Genomic DNA, 20,918 nt, shown 5'->3' with positions numbered 1-20,918 from the left:
CCAAAGCGACTTACAAATGAGGACGATGGAAGCAATCAAAATCAACAAAAAAGCAATGATATACAAGTGCTATAACAAGTCTCAGTTAGCTTAACGCAGTACACGTAGCAAGGGTTTTTTAAATTATATAATAAATAAAAATAAAACAGATAGAATAGAAAAAGAATAGAGCAAGCTAGTGTTAGAGGTCTTTTTTGCTTTTGTTAATTGTATAATAAATGAAAAGAAAACAGATAGAATACAAAAAGATTAGAAAGCTAGTGTTAAGTTTTTTTTTTTTAAGAAAACAAGCAGCAAATGAATAGAGTGCAAGTCTAAAAGGGACAAGTGTTTTTTTTTTTTTGTTTAAGAATAGAGTAGAGGGATCATCAGGATGGAATGAGAGGTAGAGTTGAGTGTCATCAGCATAGCAGTGATATGAAAAGCCACGAGATCACAAGAAAATTAAGTCGTGATAACAAGAAAACAACTTTTGTTATGTCGAGATCACAAGAAAATTAAGTCATGATCACAAGAACAACTTTTATTAAGTCGTGATCATGAGAAAACAACTTTTGTTATGTCGTGATCACCAGAATACAAGAAAGAAAAATAATCATAATCCATGGCTTCTTAGGACTTCCGTATTTTACTGAGTACAAAGACTTTTTATATTTTGACCTTTACTGGTTAGTCGCTTGATGGGAACTTATATAGATATTATAGCATTATGTGGCATTAGTAGGTTAACTTCACTAATACAAATATCTGGTAATCTTGTCCTGTAAGATGTTCACAGTTTTTGTGATCTTATGTCTCTTGTTTTCTTTGGGAGGTTTTTGAATGTTTTTTCATGTTGTGCTTTTACATTTTGTGCAAAGTGCATTACACTAACAACCTGTTTAAACATCAATTGCTTCTTAGCATTGACCTTTAAACGAGAACTACAAAACCAGGAGTGTCAAGAGGCAGACAGTGTTACTCTTCATTGTGAGCTCTCCAAACCAGGAGTGCCTGTGGTTTGGAGGAAAGGAACACAAGTGATCCATTCTGGAGAGAAATACCATATCAAGCAAGTTGGTTCTGTTTTTGAGCTGAAGATCACTGATGTCAAACCTGAAGATGCTGGAGTCTATAGTTGTGATTGTGGGTTTAACAAGACCTCATCTACCATTACCGTCAATGGTAAGAATGACATCTTTTTTTAATTGTGATTAAATGTAGGGTATTACATTCAACACCATACTCTACTGTGCCCTGAAGTTATCGTTGATCAGGGTTTTTTCTTATTACACTAATGGCTTTGTTTTTAAATAAATAATTTGCTTGATTGGTGGGATTAATGACTTCAAAACTAGAAAACTAGACTAGAAGACTGGAAAGACTTCTGTTCAATCCAGTTTTTGGATGTTGTCCTGAGTCGTTTGTGTAACATGGTTCCAACATCTTTTCACGGTTCCTCAGCACTACCAGTGGTCTTCATACATGAGCTGCAAAACCTGGAGTGTGATATAGGAGGCAGTGCTACTCTGTCCTGCGAGCTTTCCAAACCTGGTGTCCCTGTGCAGTGGAAAAAAGGAAGCCATGTTATCCAATCTGAAGGAAAGTACGTCATCAGGCAGATTGCCTCAAAGGTGGAGCTGAAGATCACAGATCTCAAATCTGAAGATGAAGGAGACTACACATGTGTATGTGGAGACAAGGCAACCACAGCCAATATGAAGATCAAGGGTATGAATCACTCTTATTCTTTCTGTGATTTTTTTTTTATCATTAATTTCTCCCCCCACCCAAGCTGCACTATTCTGACAAACAACTGTTTAAAAAAAAAACAGTGTTACACAATTTAATATTGCTTGTTTAGTGTTGTTAGTGGTTGTATTTGTTGCATTTGTCATGATAAGATTCCACTTATATGCTACAGTAATGAACAAAATGTAATTGTTTGTTTCAAGTGTGTAGCACAAAATTACGCTCTTGCAGATGACATATCAAAGCGGAAAAAAAAACTTAACTGAAAAAGTTTTTCATGGGAAACAGAATAATTCTGTATATGGTTAAATATAACTTTTAGATCATTTGTTGTATCCTGCTGTGGCTCTGCCTGCTGTGCTGTAATGTCATAGTCTGTCAGACATCTGTTTTGGAACTGCCTTAAACTTTTCATCATCGCTGTCTGTCGGTTTCTTCCAGCTTGCAGCCTCTTCAGTTTAGTGTGGTTCATATGTGAAACACAGATAAGGGTTTAAGGCTTCGGCACTAATCTGAATTGAGTCGCAATACACAGTAGAGTAAATCGACACATATTACACTACTTGACAAAGAACTTGCATGTGTTCCAAGCTTTGGACACATGTCTTCTTTGAGATTTCATTGTCTGTGATTCCATTTGCAAAATGTTTTTTGTCACAGTTCTGAAGGCCCATACACCCTCATACCAACCAGGACTTCAAAAGCAGACTACTGATCAGGGGGCATCAGTTGATGGTACAGAGCGAATGTGCGGAATGACTGTCCGTACTTTGTTTTCTTGGTCAGCAGCTTGATTTCTTGTTGGCCATGCTATCTGTCAGTGAGAAATCAGTCAGGCTTTGGGGGCTTTCATTTATCAACATGCATGAATGCTTCTGTAAAATACATTTTAATATAGGATGTCTGCTTGTTCTGTATATGCCTCTATTGTCCAACAAGGCTGATACAGGCGTTGCTATTTGTGTTTTAAGATCCTTACGGTTTTGGCCAAGGGTTGCAGTTTACATGAATGTGTCTTTTATCACAGCTCTAAAGTTCCTCCGTCCTTCTGCTGCCCTTGAATCAGACTTCCAGAAGCAGAAGAAAGAGAAACAGGCAGAGCTCAGTGGTATGAAACTGATGTATATTTCCTGCCTGTCGTGCAGCACGTTTATGTGCTAATGGAAATGTGAATCCCAGTCAAAATGTTCAGTAATGTATTCTTTTGAATGGAACAGCATGTGGCCACACATTCGCTTTTGCATTACGATAGTGTTTTTGTGCACTCTTTATTGTGGTATGTCTTTATTTTGTTGATAAGTATTTAAACTTCTCACCCATGCATCAAAAATCCTTGGACAATTTGGACAATTTTCAGTACTGCTGCTCCTACATTTATTACCAGACAAACTTAAGCAAAATAGCTGTTCATCTTTTATGTTTTAAAAAAGTCTTTGCATAAGTATAAGTGAAGCACATGTTGATAATCTGATTTTGTTTTATTTTTGTTTTACTTATATTCTTTCACTTAAAAATCAATGGCCATTGATCCATTTTCTCCTTCAACTTTATCTGCACCACTGCTTGTTCTAGTGTCATACATGGTGAATATGTATTTTAAATGGTTGACTCTAGTTGGAGTGTTTTCTGTTACATCACATTGTACTTGCAATGTCAGAGGTGAAGAGGGCAGGAGTGGATGATGGTAGTAGGGAAGAGATTAGTTTGCCTCGCATGATATTCATCTTTGTTAGTGTACTTGGTTTAGTTAAAGAAGCAGGTTCGGGAACATTAGTTGTGTCCTCTTGCTTTGATTTTTCTGCAATTTTTCGGTCAGGAGCTATTCACTCTGCTCCCACACATTTGTGTGTTATTCTGTAGACTGTCCTTTACCTTTGAAGGCTGGTCTTTCATGATTTTTCATTTCAAACCTACCCTTTTTAGTTTGATTTGTATCTCTTAATTTAACACTTTGTAGTTTTTAGCAGTTTGAAATCATCCAAACATTTATTCAGTCTTAATTTATTCTGCCATACTGCTCATGGATGGAAAATGGTTCAGACATTGATTGTATATCTTGAATATTTTCAACACATCGTCACCAGTCTTGATGTTGATATTTTATTTTTTTTATTTTTGAAACATACCAATTGGATTGCTTTAAATGACCATGTGAACCTGAGGAGTGTTTCTCTTTAGATGGTCTCATTGATGTTGATAACAAACATTCTTATATTCTTATATAACAACATACATTAGTAGTTTGATAGTGTATTCCTTAACTTTCCTGACTTAGGTTTAATATTTAGAAAGGAATATTATAAAGCTTATATGTTTTGCCTGTACACATTCTGTGTTATTACAGAATACTGTACAAATTGACTTTGTATACTCAATAAGTGCCTGCCTCAACAGCTCACCCAATTCAGTTTACGGAGGTACTGCTAAACCAAGCATGTGATGAAGGTGGCAGTGTTACTCTGCGATGTGAACTCTCCAAACCTGGAGTTCTTGTGGTTTGGAGGAAAGGAACACAGGTGATCCATTCTGGAGGAAAGTACCTCATCAAGCAAGTTGGCTCTACTGTTGAGCTGAAGATCACTGATGTTAAACCTGAAGATGCTGGAGACTATGCTTGTGATTGTGGAGACAACATCACCACTGCTAACATCAAAGTCAATGGTAGGACTGAGCTTTTATTTGAACCCTCAAAGACCTAACAATGACAAATTAATCTCACAAGATCCTGTTCCTGGTTCAACAACTTTGCCTGATTCCTCAGCATTACCAGTGGTCTTCAAGCGTGAGCTGCAGAACCAACAGCTTCAAGAGGGGGACAGTGTCACTTTGCACTGTGAACTCTCCAAACCTGGAGTTCCTGTGGTTTGGAGGAAAGGGTCACAGGTGATCCATCCTGGAGGCAAGTATATCATCAAGCAAGTTGGCTCTACTGTTGAGCTGAAGATCCCTGATGTCAAACCTGAAGACGCTGGAGATTATGTTTGTGATTGTGGAGACAACATCTGCACTGCTAACATCAAAGTCAATGGTAGGACTCATCTTTTATTTGAGCCGTCTTCAACAATGAAGAAACTTCCTGTTTTCTGATCTAAATAGCTGTCCATTAATAATGTTTTAATTTAATGTAGGGTAGTGTATAGTGCTGTTTATTTGGCTATTCTAATGTACTAAGTTGTTTGTCTAGTTTATCGTTTTCCCATTTACATCATGGTGGTTGTTTTAGTTAAACATCTTAGAAGGTGGTCAAAATATAAGTTAAGCCATTGTAGAAGAATGTTTTACATCTATCAGTGAAAAGAATATTTTTGATGCAAAGTGTAAACTTAATCTCACGAGATCCTGTTGCTGGTTCAACAACTTTGCCCGATTCCTCAGCATTACCAGTGGTCTTCAAACGTGAGCTACAGAACCAAGAGATTCAGGAAGGGGACAGTGTTACTTTGCAATGTGAACTCTCAAAACCTGAAGTTCCTGTGGTTTGGAGGAAAGGAACACAGGTGATCCATTCTGGAGGAAACTACCTCATCAAGCAAGTTGGCTGTACTGTTGAGCTGAAGATCACTGATGTCAAACCTGAAGATGCTGGAGATTATGTTTGTGATTGCGGAGACAGCATGACAACTGCCGATGTCAAGGTTAACGGTAGGAGAAGACCAACTGTTTCATTAATTTTTCCATCATTCTAATCCATCTTTGAAATGCCTTGTCACATGCATTTCTTGGTTGTAAATTGCGAATGATTCCCCAATTTATTATTAAGTTAAGGCCAAAAAAAGGATTTAATTGTAACCATTGTTTGGACCATTGCATTTGTATTGTATTGATCTTACTTCTCTGGAAAATGTTTTTTTTTACCTCATCTACTGTATATGTATAGAACTACATCTCTGGCATCTTATACCACTCTTTGAATTGGCAGCTCTTCCAGCCACCTTCACACAAGAGCTGAAAAACCAGACAGCTATTGAAGGAGAAAGCATCATCTTCCAGTGTGAGCTCTCCAAACCTGGAGTTCCTGTGGTTTGGAGGAAAGGGTCACAGGTGATCCATTCTGGAGGAAAGTACCTCATCAAGCAAGTTGGTTCTACTGTTGAGATGAAGATCCCTGATGTTAAACCTGAAGATGCTGGAGACTATGCTTGTGACTGCGGAGACAGCATTACCACAGCCAATGTCAAGGTTAATGGTAGGAGAAGACCAACTGCTTCATTAATTTTTCCATCATTCTAATCCATCTTTGAACTGCATTGTCACACCCTGTGTTTGTGAAGTATGAATGCTTCCACAGCTTATTATGAAGATGAAGATAAAGCTTAAGAAAGAAATTTAATTGTATCCTGTTGGTGTACTATAATGTTTGTTTGAACTGTTGCCTTCAGGTTTTACTTGTCTGGAAAATCTTTTTATAACTCTACAGAATTCATCTCTTGCATCTTATACCACTATTTGCATTGGCAGCACTTCCAGCGATCTTCACACAAGCACTGAAGAACCAGACAGCTGTTGAGGGAGAGAGCATCAGCTTCCTGTGTGAGCTCTCCAAAGCAGACATTCCAGTTGAGTGGCGTAGGGGTGAAATTGGCCTATGCCCCTGTGCTAAATATGAATTCAAGCAAGATGGCCACCGTGCCCAACTGTTCATACATGACCTTGAACCTGAGGACTCTGGTGACTATATCTGTGACACTGGAGAATGCCAAAGCATTGCATATCTGGAAGTTAAGGGTAGGCTTGGATTGAACCGTCTTTGTTTCCTGTATCATTTGAAGCCGTTTCTTCATGATGACCTTAAACACGTTTACTCCATTTGCAGCACTGCCAGTTCTTTTCAAATCATTTCTGAAAAATTTGGAAAGTGTAGCTGGGGAAAATGCAGTTTTTCGATGTGAACTTGACAAAGCTGGAGCCAAAGTCATCTGGAGGAAAGACAAGAGTGTAATAGAAGCAAGCAACAAATATCAGCTGAAGCAAGATGGGGCTGTTGCTGAGCTTATCATTTACAAGCTGCAAGGAGGAGACGCTGGAGAGTACTGCTGTGAAACAGAACATGATCGGACATCTTCCAAACTTGCTGTGAAGGGTATGAATCACCTTGTAAAAGTCCTCATCCCTCCTAACTTTACCTGATCATCCTTTTTTGATGCTCACGCATCTACTCCATACCATTCTAAGTACTATGCCATCCATCCTTTCTTATGGTATGCTTGTACCACCTTCTCTGTGCACGTGGTTTTGCACATAAAAATTCATTAAACCTTGCACAACCTTTCTTCAATGCACTCCTATTTCATTCTGCTAGATTATTTAAGTATAGGAGTTTTTATGCAATATACATAACATTATACACTTTTCCCTTAGCAGTTTAACATTTATTTGTATATAAAGGATAGCAATCTCTGTCATGACCTGCTGTGAATTTAGTTGAAAAGACTTGGATTATTATGGATGTTAAATTGATACTGTGGAAATTTATCTATTTTTTGACTTGTTGACTACTGATAAAATGAAACCTGATTTTGCTTTCAGAACCTGAAATCATGATCTTAACTGGCTTGAAGAGCTGCATTGTCAATGAAAGCGAGGACGTTCATTTCGAATGCCTTGTCTCTCATGACAATGCACTCATTGTTCAGTGGACGCTGCAAGACGTTCCACTACAGAACAATGAGATGAATGAAATCCGAATGGAAGGCAAAAGGCACACACTTACACTAAGAAGTGTCACCCAGAAAGACTCGGGCACGGTGTCCTTCCATGTTGGTGCACACACTTCTTTTGCTTGTCTTACAGTTAAAGGTAAAACTAAAGAATTATTTGGATTTTCTAAATAGTAGTTTGCTATATTTCACACCTTCTTTTATTTCACAGGTGGGTTTCGAACACATGTACTGTTAGTGCATGTGTTTAGTGTTTGTGTGTGTGATCATCCTATATCCATATAAATATATTGAATACATTCCATGTATGTAATATATCTTGCATTTATTGTTCTTTGATGCATGCTTTAACGCATCATATTGCAAAAAAATTACTTGTGACCAGCCACTTTATCTACACCACAATGAAAGCACAACATTTCATGCATGTATGTTATCGGTTTAATCTTCACTTGTCAAATATTTGTCTTATCTTGACCATTGTTTGGTAGTATAATGAGTTTTATTTGTTTGGATATTACATTTAGAAGGGTGACTATTCTTCATTCCTTTTTCCTTATCAGTGATTAATTTTGTCTGTAACAGAAGTGCTTCAAAAAGTTTCATAATTTCTGATTCAAGCATTCCAAGGTTAGGCTTATCTTGTCCCTGGCTGCATTTAGAAACTACGAAGAAAATGTATTACCATCTCATGATCTTCTAATATGCAGGTTTGGGGTGTTGCACATATCTTAGAATGTGTTCTGTGTATCACTGTTTCCCGCCAGCAATCCCTGTGCTATCATTTGTGAAGGAGTTAACAAGCCAGAAAGTCACAGAGGGAGCCAGTGCCTCATTATGTTGTGAAACTTCAATCCCTGATGCAAATGTGACCTGGAAGAAGGACACTCAGGTCCTATCTGATGGAAAGAAGTATTCCATAAAGAAGGATGGCACATTCCAAACCTTGGAAATCCATAAGCTATCAGTGGACGATGGTGGCGAGTACATATGTGAAGCAGGAGACAAACGAAGCAAAGCTATGTTGACCGTCAAAGGTAATTCTTGATTCTTCTTTAAAGATGGGCTCCATTTTACACTGTTCCCCTGCAGAAGCAAGAGTACATATTAGTAATAGCATTCAAATTATGAATACATTGAGTAGCTTTTACTTTTTATATTGTCACTCAGGCATAATCCAAGTAGTATGTAAAGCAAACATCAGTGAACTAAGATAGAATGATGCTCTCCTCCATTCTTGGGATTTAACTGGAATGTCACAACAAAATCCCAAGTTTTTAATAATAAACTACACTGTTTGTAGGATTAATACATCCTCTCACATTCTAAGTCACTTCTAGTAGATAGTCAGTAGTGGGATATTTACCTCTTTTGACTTTTCGGAAGATCCTCAATAGTCCCTTTTCATCACGTTCCTTCCATCCATTCCCAGAATGTGTAAAAATCACAAGAGAATTAAAGGATGTGACTGTGATAACGGGCGAGGATGCTATCTTCCAGTGTGAGATGTCCCATACAGGGGTTACGAATGTCGAGTGGTGGCTCGGCTCCAACCACCTTCAAAACAATGACTTGAATCAAATCAGCTGCCGAGGGAGGGAACACAGCCTAGTGCTGAAAATGGTCACACCCGATGATTCAGGTGATGTAGCCTTTGTGGTTGGCCCTGAGAAGAGCATCGCCTACTTGTTGGTGCAGGAGAAACCCAAAGGTAAAAGACACATTATGGCTAACAGCGCTCATTGTTGGCAAGCAAACTTCTGTCTGTAATTAGGTAGTAGTTGCACTCATTTTGCGCAATCATAACAAACGGCTTCTAGCTGCTTTTCCATTTGCTTTGGCCATTCTACAGCTACACTCCAACATTGTGTTTTTTGAGGAAGAGATGTAGTTTTCATAAATTTTTGGTTCAGACATAATCTTTTCTCTAATTCCTGCCCTTAATTGTTAAAACATGAGTTTTTCACTCAGTAAAGCTCTTTTAATGTACCACAGTATATGTTCAATGGCTTCAAGTGTCTTAAGTTTCAGAGTCTTCAGGCAGACATTATGATGTGACAGCACTTGGGTTTGGGTTTCTCCTGTCCATAGTCGTATTCTTAGAGAAGCCTCTGGACTTAACTGCCAAAGAGGGTCAAACAGTCACACTGTCCTGCATGACTTCTGACCCTGAGGCCTCTGTCGGCTGGTACAAAGATGAAGCGATGATAAAGGCAGGGGGGCGGTATCTGCTCTACAAGGATAGAGCCGTCCATCAGCTCCGCATCCTTAGGGTGGAGGAAGGAGATGCAGGGCTGTATACATGCAAAACCAAAGATGCAGAAAGCTGCGCCACCCTTACTGTTAAAGGTAAACGGGTTTGTAGGCCTGTGACTTTTTTTGTTTTAATTTTATCAACATGACTGAAGATAAAGTGAACACAAATGGGTTTCAAGTAGACCCGTTCTGGTTTTCTTTTCTTTATAACTGCCTCTCTTGTGGAACAAAGAAGATTTTTGATACCCTCACTGGTATCAGCAGCCGTTTAAAATCTGACATTTACATTCTTATAACTTCTTTTCTTACCCATCATCAGGTCAACCTGCATACTTCCGGAAGGAGTTAGAGAACCAGAATACAATAGAGGGAGATAGTATCACCTTGCTCTGTGAACTCTCTAAGCCAGTTAAAAGTATAGAGTGGAGAAAGGGTGGAGTGGTGCTCCAACCCAGTAAGAAATTTGAGATGAAACGGGAAGGATGTGTGCTGGAGCTCCATGTCCATGATCTGGAACCAGATGACAATGGCTACTACACTTGTGATGCTGGAGACCAGTTGACCACAGCATCAGTCACTGTGCAAGGTATCAAATAACACTCTTAAATCATTTGCAATCTGTATTTTAGTTATAAAAACCTCTGCTGTAGAGCAAACAGATAGAATTTTCTCAAACGGGTTGGAGGTTATTTAAAATCTGTAGCTTTTTGAATTATGTCATTATGTCCTCATAAGTTTCACATTATGTTTTTGAAGCATCCTCAATATATAATAGTATTTTTAGACACTGGTGATCTAAGGGATTCTGTGTCTGGTCTCTGCAGAGGCTGAGGTTCTCATAGTATCGGGTATAAAGAATACAGATGTGTTTGTGGACGAACAGGCAATTTTCTCCTGCCAGCTCTCTCGCCGTGCCAAAGGTAGAGTTCAGTGGTGGCTAGACGGCACTTGTTTGGAGAACAGTACCTTCAGTGAAATAAGTGTGGGTGAAGACCATGTCCACACTCTCACCCTAAGGAACCTTTCTCCCAATGATTCGGGTACAATCCTGTTCAAAACAGGTGGCCTGACGTCCTCCGCCAAGCTGTTAGTGAAAGGTACCAAATTAAGGAGTGCTTGGCAGTACTTGGCAGCACAGAGATCTAAAAACTTAAAATTATGAATAGCACTGGACTAGTATTGTGTCCATGAATTTCCTAAATCTAAAAGTCAGTTACTCATTCTGTGAAGCATTTGGGTTGCCTTGAGCTTTTTTTTAATAACAGTAATAGTTAGACCATAGATCTAGAATTGTGTCTTAATCTGTCCTAGGAAGTAGTTGAGTACTCTTTGTGTACTTTAATACATGCTGTAGATTTATAGACTCACATTACTGAATTACTTATCCATATTAATTATATTCTTAATCCAAAGTGTCTTTGCACAGACTACCCTGGAGAATCATTTGGTAAAGTGCCTTGCTCAATAATGCAATCCTGACAGAACAGGATTTTATTCACTTTGTTCTCTCTTAGGGTTACCCATGCCTAGAATTGTCTTTTTGTTAGACCCTTTATTGTTAGACAAAAGTATACAGTAAGATGGGTTGACAACAAAAAAAAAAAAATTTTTAATGAAAATTCATGGATGCATGTAGTCCATGTGCCATGTATTTCTAACCTAAAACAGTAGATTTGGCTGCAATATCACGGCTTGCTAATTACTTGGCATACTAATGATTAAATTAGTAAACTGATATTGGGCTTGTATATGGACCAGGGCTCAACACGAAGATTTTTCTACTGCCACTTTTCTTCTGAGAAAACTCCCAAATGAATCATTCAAATTATTTAAATTAAAAAACATAAGATTATTCATCACAAATAAGTGTCTTTGGAAGTCAATATATTGTTTGTCTGTTTTGTTTTTTTGCATATTATTGGACATGCAGCCTATCACTATCCCAGCATACATTTTACAATTCAGTTTGTTAATCTGCCTGAGGTAGAAATGTATAAAACTGAAGCCCTAGTGGATGCGCCAAAGCATCTAAGTGAAATTATGCAAGCAACCTTTTGCCCAAAAATTCAAAGAGCAAACAATAATTGTCTTGCATGCACTCTAAATCAGATAATTGTACACTCATCAGTCTTCACTGTTCGTTTGTGCTGCATTAACTTTTTTTTTTTTATAAATTGCCCTTAGTTTGACTTGACACTGCAACTAGGCATGTGCTGGTTGTAATTGACCATGTCCTTGGTCAGTTTGGAGTAGAGAAGCAAAAGATGTTACACTTACATGTACATTTCAGTACTTTTAAGTGAAAGAAAAAGAAACCGCTACAGCACTGACTTAAGATTGTGAGGTTTTAAAGGCTGCTGTTTTAAACTGAATAAAGCACCAGGCTCGTATTTTAGTTTTAAATTACATTAAATATCACCCAAAACCTGAAAGAGGCTTGAGGTGAAGTACTCTACTTCAAAGTTCACTGGGGTTTTATATTACTTATCCCAACCACCAACCCTCTATAGATCCTAATGTGGAGGTGGTCAGTGCCATGGAGGACCAACATGTAGCAGAAAACCAGCCTGCAGAGTTCATCTGTCAGTACTCCCGGCCAGTCAAGGCCGTATGGAAGCGAAACCGCATACCTGTGCAAGCAGACGGTCGCAGGGTGATAGTGGAACAGGACTGGACTGTTGCGCGGTTGTACATTTGTTGTGTGGAGCCCCAGGATGGGGGGATGTACTCCTGTGAGACAGAAGGAACTTCTGTTGTGGCACATCTCAGGGTGCAAGGTGAGCACACCTGTAGACAAAGAGAATATGTGTGTCATTCATACACAAAGACTCAGTATAAGACTTGCAAAGACTTTGAGAAATATAAAGTTATAAGTTGCACAAGTAAGGGCTTACCACAGAGAGTTTTACTGGGATTTCTTTCTTTTTTTTTTTTTTTACTCGAGCCAAAAATTGCTGTTTTTAGCAACATCATCATCATCTGGCTGGCTATGCAGTAACCATCATGTGCTTTTATCACAGCTACCTTTGCTTCTTATGCTACTCAATGCTGGATGCTATATGCTAGTGAAATGTTGGAAGAATTGTTAATTGAGTGTGATTGTGTTGGATTCAGTTACTGTTTTAAGTTTAAGAATTGTTTTGAATTCAAGGTCAGTGAAAGTCATTGTGTACTACAGCGACTTGGCGTGTATAAAGCCAGTGTTTTTTCAGGCATTATCTCTCTTGCAGCTAAACCAATTGATATTCTTCAAGAGCTGAGTAACGTGGAGACCATTAATGGTGGGGAAGCACTTTTTGAATGCTCCTTGTCTCGTCCTGAAACCAAAGACTGCCGGTGGTTAATCGATGGCAAGCCTGTAAAGGAGTCTGCAAAAGTGGAGATTGTTTCCTTTGAGAGTGGCAGACGCCATCTTCTGCTTTTAAAGGACTTGCATCCTTGTGAAAACACAAGGGTTACATTCCAAGCTGGCACTTCATCAACTACTGCTCTTCTGTCTGTCAAAGGTACGCAAGTTCTGTTGTATTAGCATTACATTTAGATGAAAGTGTTACGTCATATTTTATCAAAGAAAATGACAGCTATAGTTTTATAGGTCATGACTATATTTTGAATAAAGATGCAGTTCATTTTCTACTTTAAATGGTATAGCTTTATTTATTTACTATGTTGTTATTAGTTTCATGCTGCAGTTTTAGGATATATTAAATATAAAGCTAAATGCATAAATGGAAATGTATTTATGGATTTGTTCTGTACAGCTTGGCAACTGGAGGTGGTCAAGCCTTTGGAAGATAAGACCGCCATTGCAGGAGAGCAAGTTGAGTTCACTTGTGTTTTGAATGAAGCTGTGCCTGAGAGTGAAGTGACTTGGTATGCAAATGGTGTTGAGCTTCAATGTAATGACCAATGGGCCATGAGAGCCAGTGGCTCTTCCTACAGCCTAATTTTGAAGAAAGCCCAGGCTCAGCCCACACAGGAAATCACATTTGCAGCTCGGGATGCCTTATCAATGGCCAAACTCATCACAATATGTAAGGGTCCTCATTTGTGTCTCGTTCATTATAATTTCTGCTATTATGCTTATTGTATAACATTTTTTTTTTTCATTTTGTCTGGATATTTATAGCTGTGCCTGATCCCCCTGAAGACCCAGAGCTGGTTTGTAAAGGCCCAACGTTCGTCACCTTGTCTTGGTTCACACCCCTCAGTGATGGAGGAAGCCCAATCATTGGTTACCGTGTGGAAATGCGTCTAGTGGACAGTGTCCTCTGGCTGCCGTGCCACACAGAACCAGTGTGCAACACTGAATTTCTGGTTGAAAACCTCATACCGGGGGCAGGTTACAGGTTCAGAGTGGCAGCCATTAACCGTGCTGGTATTGGAGAGCCTGTCCAGCTGCCTCAAACCGTGACACTCGGTAAGTGGATACTTGCAGAAATAACAAATTTATTGAAAGCAACCTTATAGAGTACATTGTGAGTACATTGTTTTTTCATCTAACCAAACTGCCTCCATGAGTCCATATAGAAGGCTTGCTATCAGCAGTCTGTCCTAGATCAGGGTTCCTCACTCCTAGTCCCAGAGAGCTACTTTCTTGCAGAGTTTAGTTTCAATCGTGCTCCAACAACACCTGGCTATAACTTTAAAGTAGACCCAAAAACCTGGATCACAGCTGGAACTAAACTCTGAAGGAAAGTGGCTCTCTACGACCAGGAGTGAAGAACTCTGCCCTAGATGCTACAGTAGTAGTAGAACACTAAAAACTATACTCTAAACAAGTGTATTTTGTATTTGTATTTGTTCTTATTGAATTCTTGCTACATTTCTTTCACTGTTCTTTGAATGGACCTTTGGTCTTCAGATGCACCAGTGACCATGACCAAAATGTTAAGCAGCTCTAAGATCCAAAAAGGAAAGATGGTTCGTTTAGAGTGTGAACTTTCTACAGAGAGCAAATCAATCACATGGCTCAAGGACAACAGAGAGATAGAGTTTGGGGTCAAGTACCAAATGGTAACAGAAGGAAAGAGCCAAGTTTTGCTCATGAAGGATTTCCAGTCTACAGACCAGGCTGTCTATTCTTGTGTAGCCTCAGAAGAGGCAAAGACTTCAATCAACGTCAACCTCGAAGGTACTTTACTTCGCTTAACCTCACATCTAACTTACTATTGTTGTTTATTTGTGTATGTCTTGGTCACAGTGTTTGGAACTTTGCTACTTTATGATTTTCTTCATTACGAGATTACAGTGTCCAAATATCTTTTTCCTGTCTCTTTCCAACTTCTTCAGGTTACTGTCATGTGCATGTCAATAAGACTGTTATGTCAAAATAGTGTTTTCTCCAACAAGTACTAAATATTTGTAAATGTTACTACAACCATTACATTATATTTCAGTATCTTTTCTTTTCATGTGCATTTAATATGCATTTAATGTTTTAAGCTCCTGTTTTTCACTTTGCTTTACTTCTCTTTGTTTCAGTGTTAAACTATATTTACTCTTTCGTATTATTCACAATATACCCGAGTTTCATTACAGTCAAATTGCTGTTGCAGAGACAAATTGTTGATATATTTAATATAAACTTTTTTCCAACATAAAAATGTTACCATGGGTGAGACTGATTTATGATGGCTACCTGATTACAGGAGATGACACAACACTTTCTCAGGATGCGGGCAGCCAGCCCAAACTGCCTCCTGAGGCTGCTTCTGAGGGAGATTTACATGCTCTGTGGGATGCAGTGGCCAAGAAGAGGAGAATGAGTCGGGAGCCCACATTAGATTCAATTTCAGAGTTGCCAGAAGAAGATGGAAAAGAAAAGGTCCAGAGCAAAGAAGGAAAAGTACCTGAAAAGGAAGTGAGACCTGTTGAGCCAACTCCCAAGATCACAACAGAGCCTAATCTCTATACAAGTTCTGATGAGGAATCTCTCAGTGGGACAACAAGCTTGGTGTCTTACCTTAAGAAAAGCAGCAAGTCCTCTATGACTGAGACTATTGCCTCCACGAAACTGTATGAGCACTTCCAGATGACTGAGCAATCTGTTACAAAGGCATCTGTGGAGCCCCTCATGGAAGCTCAGAATGGGGATGAGTTGCAAGAGGCTGCTGTCAAGATTCAGGCAGCCTTCAAAGGTTATAAAGCCAGGAAGGACATGCGACCAGTCTTCAAAGAAGCATTCAAGGATCAGACTAAGGAGCCCAATGGGACAATTCATCTTGAGTGCATTGTGGAGGGTAAGCCAGATAAAGTTCGCTGGCTGAAAGATAGTGAACTCTTAACAGATGGCAAGCACCATCACATTGACATCTATAATGATGGCACCTGCTCTCTAGTAGTGACTGCTGCCACAACCAAAGACACGGGTGTATATACTTGTGAAGTAACCAATAAGTTTGGTGTTTCCACCCATAGTGGCAAAGTCACTGTAGGGTCGCTGCGGGAATCTTCTGGGCGACGCCCCCTCGCTCTGGGCTACAGTGCAGATAGTGAAGCTGAGAGCTCCTCAGGGAGTGAGATGGATGAGACTTTACGCCAAGCAAGTAAACGATTACAGCGACTTCTTTGTACTCGCCTCCCTCCAGATGTGGAAGAGGAACCTTTTGTTAGTGCGGATGAAGGAGATTTACCGCCACCGGATCTACAGACTTACCGGGAAGACGATCAGTATATCTACATCCGCTTTGATAACCGTGCAGAAGCTCAAGTAGCTTCCCAGCGCTTCCAGGAAATGTTTACTTATCAAGGAGTTCCCATTGAAACGGCCATCATAGCAGCAGCAGGTGCTAAGGTAGAGCTGCGTATCACAAAGATGAGTCTCTCCCAAGATGGCTCCCAAACCCCAACTCAGGACCTGCCGATGCCTGCTTTCATGACAGGAGCCCCTGGTATGATACTTCTTCCATGTGGTTTTACTATAAATGTTTTTGCTACTTTTGTTTCTTTATAAAGTTGCATGATTCAGTGCTGGATTTTGTTTGTCATTATAGGGCAGCACTTTTGAAATGTACAAAAAATGTTGTGACTTGTTTGTTTTGGATCTTAAAGTGATGGCATGTCATGTTTTCGCCTGGTTCAGCATTTTTCCTCAAAAGTATTGCTATGCTCTGTTCTTTGCGGTTTTGTTTGCTCTTCACTGTTCTCTTAATCACCTACCAACCTCCCAGCGGCCCCCGTCTTCCTGACGGAGCTCCGTAGCCAAGATGTTCCTGATGGGTTTCCAGTCAGTTTTGACTGTGTAATTGTCGGCAACCCCCCTCCCACTGTGAGATGGTTCAAGGATGGAAAGATGTTGGAGGAAAACGACCACTACATGATCAATGAAGACCAGGAAGGCCATCACCAGCTGATCATCACAGCTGTGCTGCCCGCAGACATGGGCGTGTACCGATGCATGGCTGAAAATGACAGTGGCATCGCCTCCAGCAAGGCTGAGCTGAGGGTGGACAGTGAGTACACTGTTAAAAGAAAGTGTTAATCAAAACCAAAAACTCACAAATGTAGACAAGAGAGCAAAATGGCGTCCCAGATTGAAACATTTTAACAAAGATGGCACTTTCTTTTACCGGTGCATCTGTGAAGTGTAAGAATGTGACTGCATGTGTTTTATCATTGTTGTTGTTTGTCTCTAGATGGCCTAAAAATGCTCTAGGCCTACATTCTCAACATGCTTAAGATGAATGCGGTTAATATGTGTATATATTTTGATATTCAGAACTAATTAGAGATCATTTAATCTGTTTTCTGCATTTTTGTCGATTTGTTGTTTGAATATTGAGTGTTAGTAAATGATGACCATTTTTATTTTTGGGTATTTATTTTATACTCTTCTTAAAGACTCAAGATTTCAAGACTCATGTTGTTTGATTATTGATTCAGTCTTGTGTATGTTTAAAGTGTCTTGTAGCTCAGACTATGACACAGCAGCTGATGCCACAGAGACGTCTTCCTATGTCAGTGCTAAAGGTTATGTGTCTAGGTAAGATTCAATAATTTAATTTAAAGTGATTTTTATGACATTTTATGTCAGTACTACAGGGATAAAATAGATTTTGCTCAAAGCCTGCCAGAACAAACCTCTGATTTAAATTTCATGCTAGTTCTAAATGGGCTTCTTCTTGTGTTTGGGTTGCTCTTTTAGCTCGGAGCACAGGGACACAGAGGCTTTTGAGTCTGTGGCAGAGGACGAGCAGCTTCCTCAGATTGTGGATGAGTTACATGATTTATTCCTCAGTCCTGGAGCACCCATTGCCAAAATGAGTGTCAGGGTCAAAGGTCAGCTGTTTTTTTTTCCATGGATGCAAATTCTGTTTCATTTCAAATTCTATTTTATCTGTATTCTGATTATTTATGCACTATTTATTCCAAGTGTTTTCTTTTTTGCATCTGCACCTGTTGTATCTATTCAACTCTAGTCGCTCTAACCATAATGACATTAATGTCCTAAATCCTTTTTATGAACATGTTTATATTCCTAATAAATATTCACATTGTTTTGCATCCCAAGTCTACTGTAATTTTCAGCTGTTGCATTTGCAGAAGTAATATGGGTGGCAAACACAGTTTCATGTTCAATGCCTTTCTGCAGGATTTCCCACACCAAGGGTTTACTGGTTCAAAGACGGCACCCCACTTCAAGCCTCCAGCAGAATTGTATTGTCGACTGAGCGAGATCAACACAGTCTTGAGATTTTGGATGTTAAGCGCGAGGACACCGGAGAATACTCAGCATACATTAGCAATATAGCTGGCTCTGCCTACTCTTCAGCACGACTGAATGTACTGGGTAAATGTTCCTTTTGTACTTAAACTCTATATGTCGCTTGCATTGGGTCTTTGTAAGACTGTGACAGGAAATGGAAGAGTGTTGAAATTAGAAATTATTAATCGTAATTACAGCTAAATTGTTTTCCAAATTAAATGTGCTAAATAAATTCTAACATGTTTTTCTGTTTGTTTCTTTGTTTACATTCACTAATTAGCTCCTGGAGGGCGCCCAGCACCTGAACAGGGACGAATGAGAGGTAAACATCTTGCATACAGCACATGTGATTATGAATCATTGTTCCACATGATGTAAGATGCAAATGCATTTTGAAATTCTGAAGTATTGATATGAAAGATTATGCATGCATGTCATTTACTACGCCACTTGTATTTTTCCACAAATAGATTCAAAGGTGCCACTTGTGCCACCACGCTTCCTGGAGAGGTTCAGCAACAAGAAGGTGAAACAGGGAGCAAGTATAACGCTGTCAGTCAAAGTGGAAGGTATGGTGTTACCACAATAAATAAAATACCAAGAAAATTACTTTAGATGCAATTTTGAGAAATAGACCAAAGCATTAGGCATAACGTTCAGCTGCACATTACAAAAGATGAAATATATAAAGCCAAGTTACTGTCTTCCACAGGCTCCCCAACCCCATCTGTAAACTGGTTAAAGGAAGTGTCAGATAAGGATGTTCTGTGGATCAAGGCAGACACAACAGGTTACAAGGTGGCCAGCTCTGGCCGTCAACATAGTCTCATCCTCATGGAAGTGGAAAAAAAACATGGCGGCATGTACACTTGCATCGCCACCAACCGTGCTGGACAGTCAGTCAACACAGCCCGACTGGATGTGGAGACAGGTCAGAAACTCGTGGTTCAGTTATTAACAGTAGTGATGTCAGAATCACATGACTTCTTTTTCTATATTATTTTTTTTATACCAAGATTATGGCTGGTATGCGTACCCTTTTTTATCATGCTTACTTTTCTGTCCAACAGCACCAGAGCAAAAGAAAGTGGGGCCAGAGTAAGTTTAAATATAAAAGCATACAGCTGTCAATTTAGATACTTTTATTAATCTAAACATTTAAACATTTTAAAGTTTTAGAGATTTAGATGTTTTTTTTTTTTCAGGGTTCTGGGAATTACTATCAGCCCACCAGAGGAAAAGGGCAAAGGTGAATATTTGATATTGATGTTCTATTTTTTTTTTTTTTTACTACTTTTGTTTACTATCAATGCACTGACAGATTATATCAGAGTGACTGCCATCAAATATTTGTCAAATAATCTGCAACAAAATAATTACTGTGATCACATCTCAGGAGAGATCAAACTACCTTCCCTGGGTGAAGTGGGTACTGAGGAATTCTTACAAAAACTCACAACCCAAATCACAGAAATGGTATCTGCCAGGATTACTCAAGGTAAGAGAAAACACTTTCTTTTCTTTCTTTTTTTCAGTCAATAATACTTTTATATATTTTTGTAATCTGCTCTGCCGGACTGAATTACAATATGTATGTACTATTTATACTGTACTACTTTTTTAAAATTAAATTAGCCTTCTTGATTTCAATTTTATTGTATGTTATTTGCACTATTAATAACTATTTATCTTGCTAATCTAGTCTTTCTCACCAGATGCATCCTAATATTCACTTAAAACAGTGTGCACTGTTTTTGAATGAGTTTAGCATGTGCTCAAATGCTTTGAATTTATGTCACAGGATGTACTGAGTACTGAAATGGAGTACACCTGTTGCAAATTCACTGTTTTAAATAATTAATTATACTTTGGACATTTTTAATAAACACATTCTGTGTGTTTTCCTGAACCTCACTTTTGTTTTTTTATCAAAAAAAAAAAAAAAAAACATTTCTCTGGATCCCTCAATTCCTACACAGCTCACTGACTCCATTATTTTGTCTATCCATCAAACTATCCATCCATCCTCTCATCCCTGTATTCACTCACATTCTCATTGAAGCATTGATTTGTTCAGACAGCTTACAGAACCATCAAGTGCTCCAGTGGATGAAATCTTGGCCCAAAGTAACCAGTATGTATCCGCAGAACCTCCAGTGTAACATACTAGAACCTTGCCTTTTTCTCCATGAGGCTATGCTGTTGTTAATCACTTTGCTTGTCTGTTTCTTTGGCTCTCAACATTTTTTAATTTTTAACATTTTTAAAAAGGAATTAATTTAAGATCTTTAATAATGTTAAAAATGCTGCAAGTATTGCCTAGTGGTAATAAAGTTACAGTTCTTTAAAATCAGGGCCATTTGTCACAATTCAAAATAAACTGGACATTCTTAAATTCAGTGGAAGCAGACTCTAATTTTTACACTTTCAAGGTGTCTCTGTTTCAGTATACACAAAGAAAACTGATGAACGCTCGCTGACATATTCATTTAGATGTATGGAGTTGCATGAGCATTACATTAGTGTTTGTGTGGGCACAATTTTATTTTTACACAATCATGATATAA

The 20,918-nt window shown here is 38.8% G+C and overlaps 1 protein-coding gene across 1 annotated transcript in view; it reads left to right on the top strand.

Moving 5' to 3' along the window:
- LOC107677163 (obscurin-like) overlaps positions 1–20,918 on the top strand; it is a 45,122-nt gene that overhangs the window by 14,176 nt on the left and 10,028 nt on the right. Inside the window, exons 29-57 of the mRNA XM_016471948.1 lie at positions 904–1,164; positions 1,444–1,710; positions 4,126–4,392; positions 4,493–4,759; positions 5,107–5,373; positions 5,651–5,917; positions 6,190–6,456; positions 6,545–6,811; positions 7,258–7,527; positions 8,156–8,425; positions 8,821–9,099; positions 9,480–9,737; positions 9,964–10,230; positions 10,469–10,741; positions 12,875–13,150; positions 13,406–13,678; positions 13,774–14,064; positions 14,509–14,778; positions 15,296–16,537; positions 16,817–17,098; positions 17,547–17,628; positions 17,791–17,924; positions 18,238–18,435; positions 18,632–18,673; positions 18,822–18,920; positions 19,064–19,282; positions 19,422–19,449; positions 19,557–19,600; positions 19,748–19,849. Coding sequence (XP_016327434.1) covers positions 904–1,164; positions 1,444–1,710; positions 4,126–4,392; positions 4,493–4,759; positions 5,107–5,373; positions 5,651–5,917; positions 6,190–6,456; positions 6,545–6,811; positions 7,258–7,527; positions 8,156–8,425; positions 8,821–9,099; positions 9,480–9,737; positions 9,964–10,230; positions 10,469–10,741; positions 12,875–13,150; positions 13,406–13,678; positions 13,774–14,064; positions 14,509–14,778; positions 15,296–16,537; positions 16,817–17,098; positions 17,547–17,628; positions 17,791–17,924; positions 18,238–18,435; positions 18,632–18,673; positions 18,822–18,920; positions 19,064–19,282; positions 19,422–19,449; positions 19,557–19,600; positions 19,748–19,849 — 7,329 coding nt within the window. The remainder of the gene's footprint in view (positions 1–903; positions 1,165–1,443; positions 1,711–4,125; positions 4,393–4,492; positions 4,760–5,106; positions 5,374–5,650; positions 5,918–6,189; positions 6,457–6,544; positions 6,812–7,257; positions 7,528–8,155; positions 8,426–8,820; positions 9,100–9,479; positions 9,738–9,963; positions 10,231–10,468; positions 10,742–12,874; positions 13,151–13,405; positions 13,679–13,773; positions 14,065–14,508; positions 14,779–15,295; positions 16,538–16,816; positions 17,099–17,546; positions 17,629–17,790; positions 17,925–18,237; positions 18,436–18,631; positions 18,674–18,821; positions 18,921–19,063; positions 19,283–19,421; positions 19,450–19,556; positions 19,601–19,747; positions 19,850–20,918) is intronic.

This window comes from Sinocyclocheilus anshuiensis, unplaced genomic scaffold, assembly GCF_001515605.1.
Source record: "Sinocyclocheilus anshuiensis isolate Anshui unplaced genomic scaffold, SAMN03320099.WGS_v1.1 scaffold392, whole genome shotgun sequence".
Lineage (NCBI taxonomy): Eukaryota > Metazoa > Chordata > Actinopteri > Cypriniformes > Cyprinidae > Sinocyclocheilus > Sinocyclocheilus anshuiensis.
This window is presented reverse-complemented; position numbering and strand designations above follow the sequence as displayed.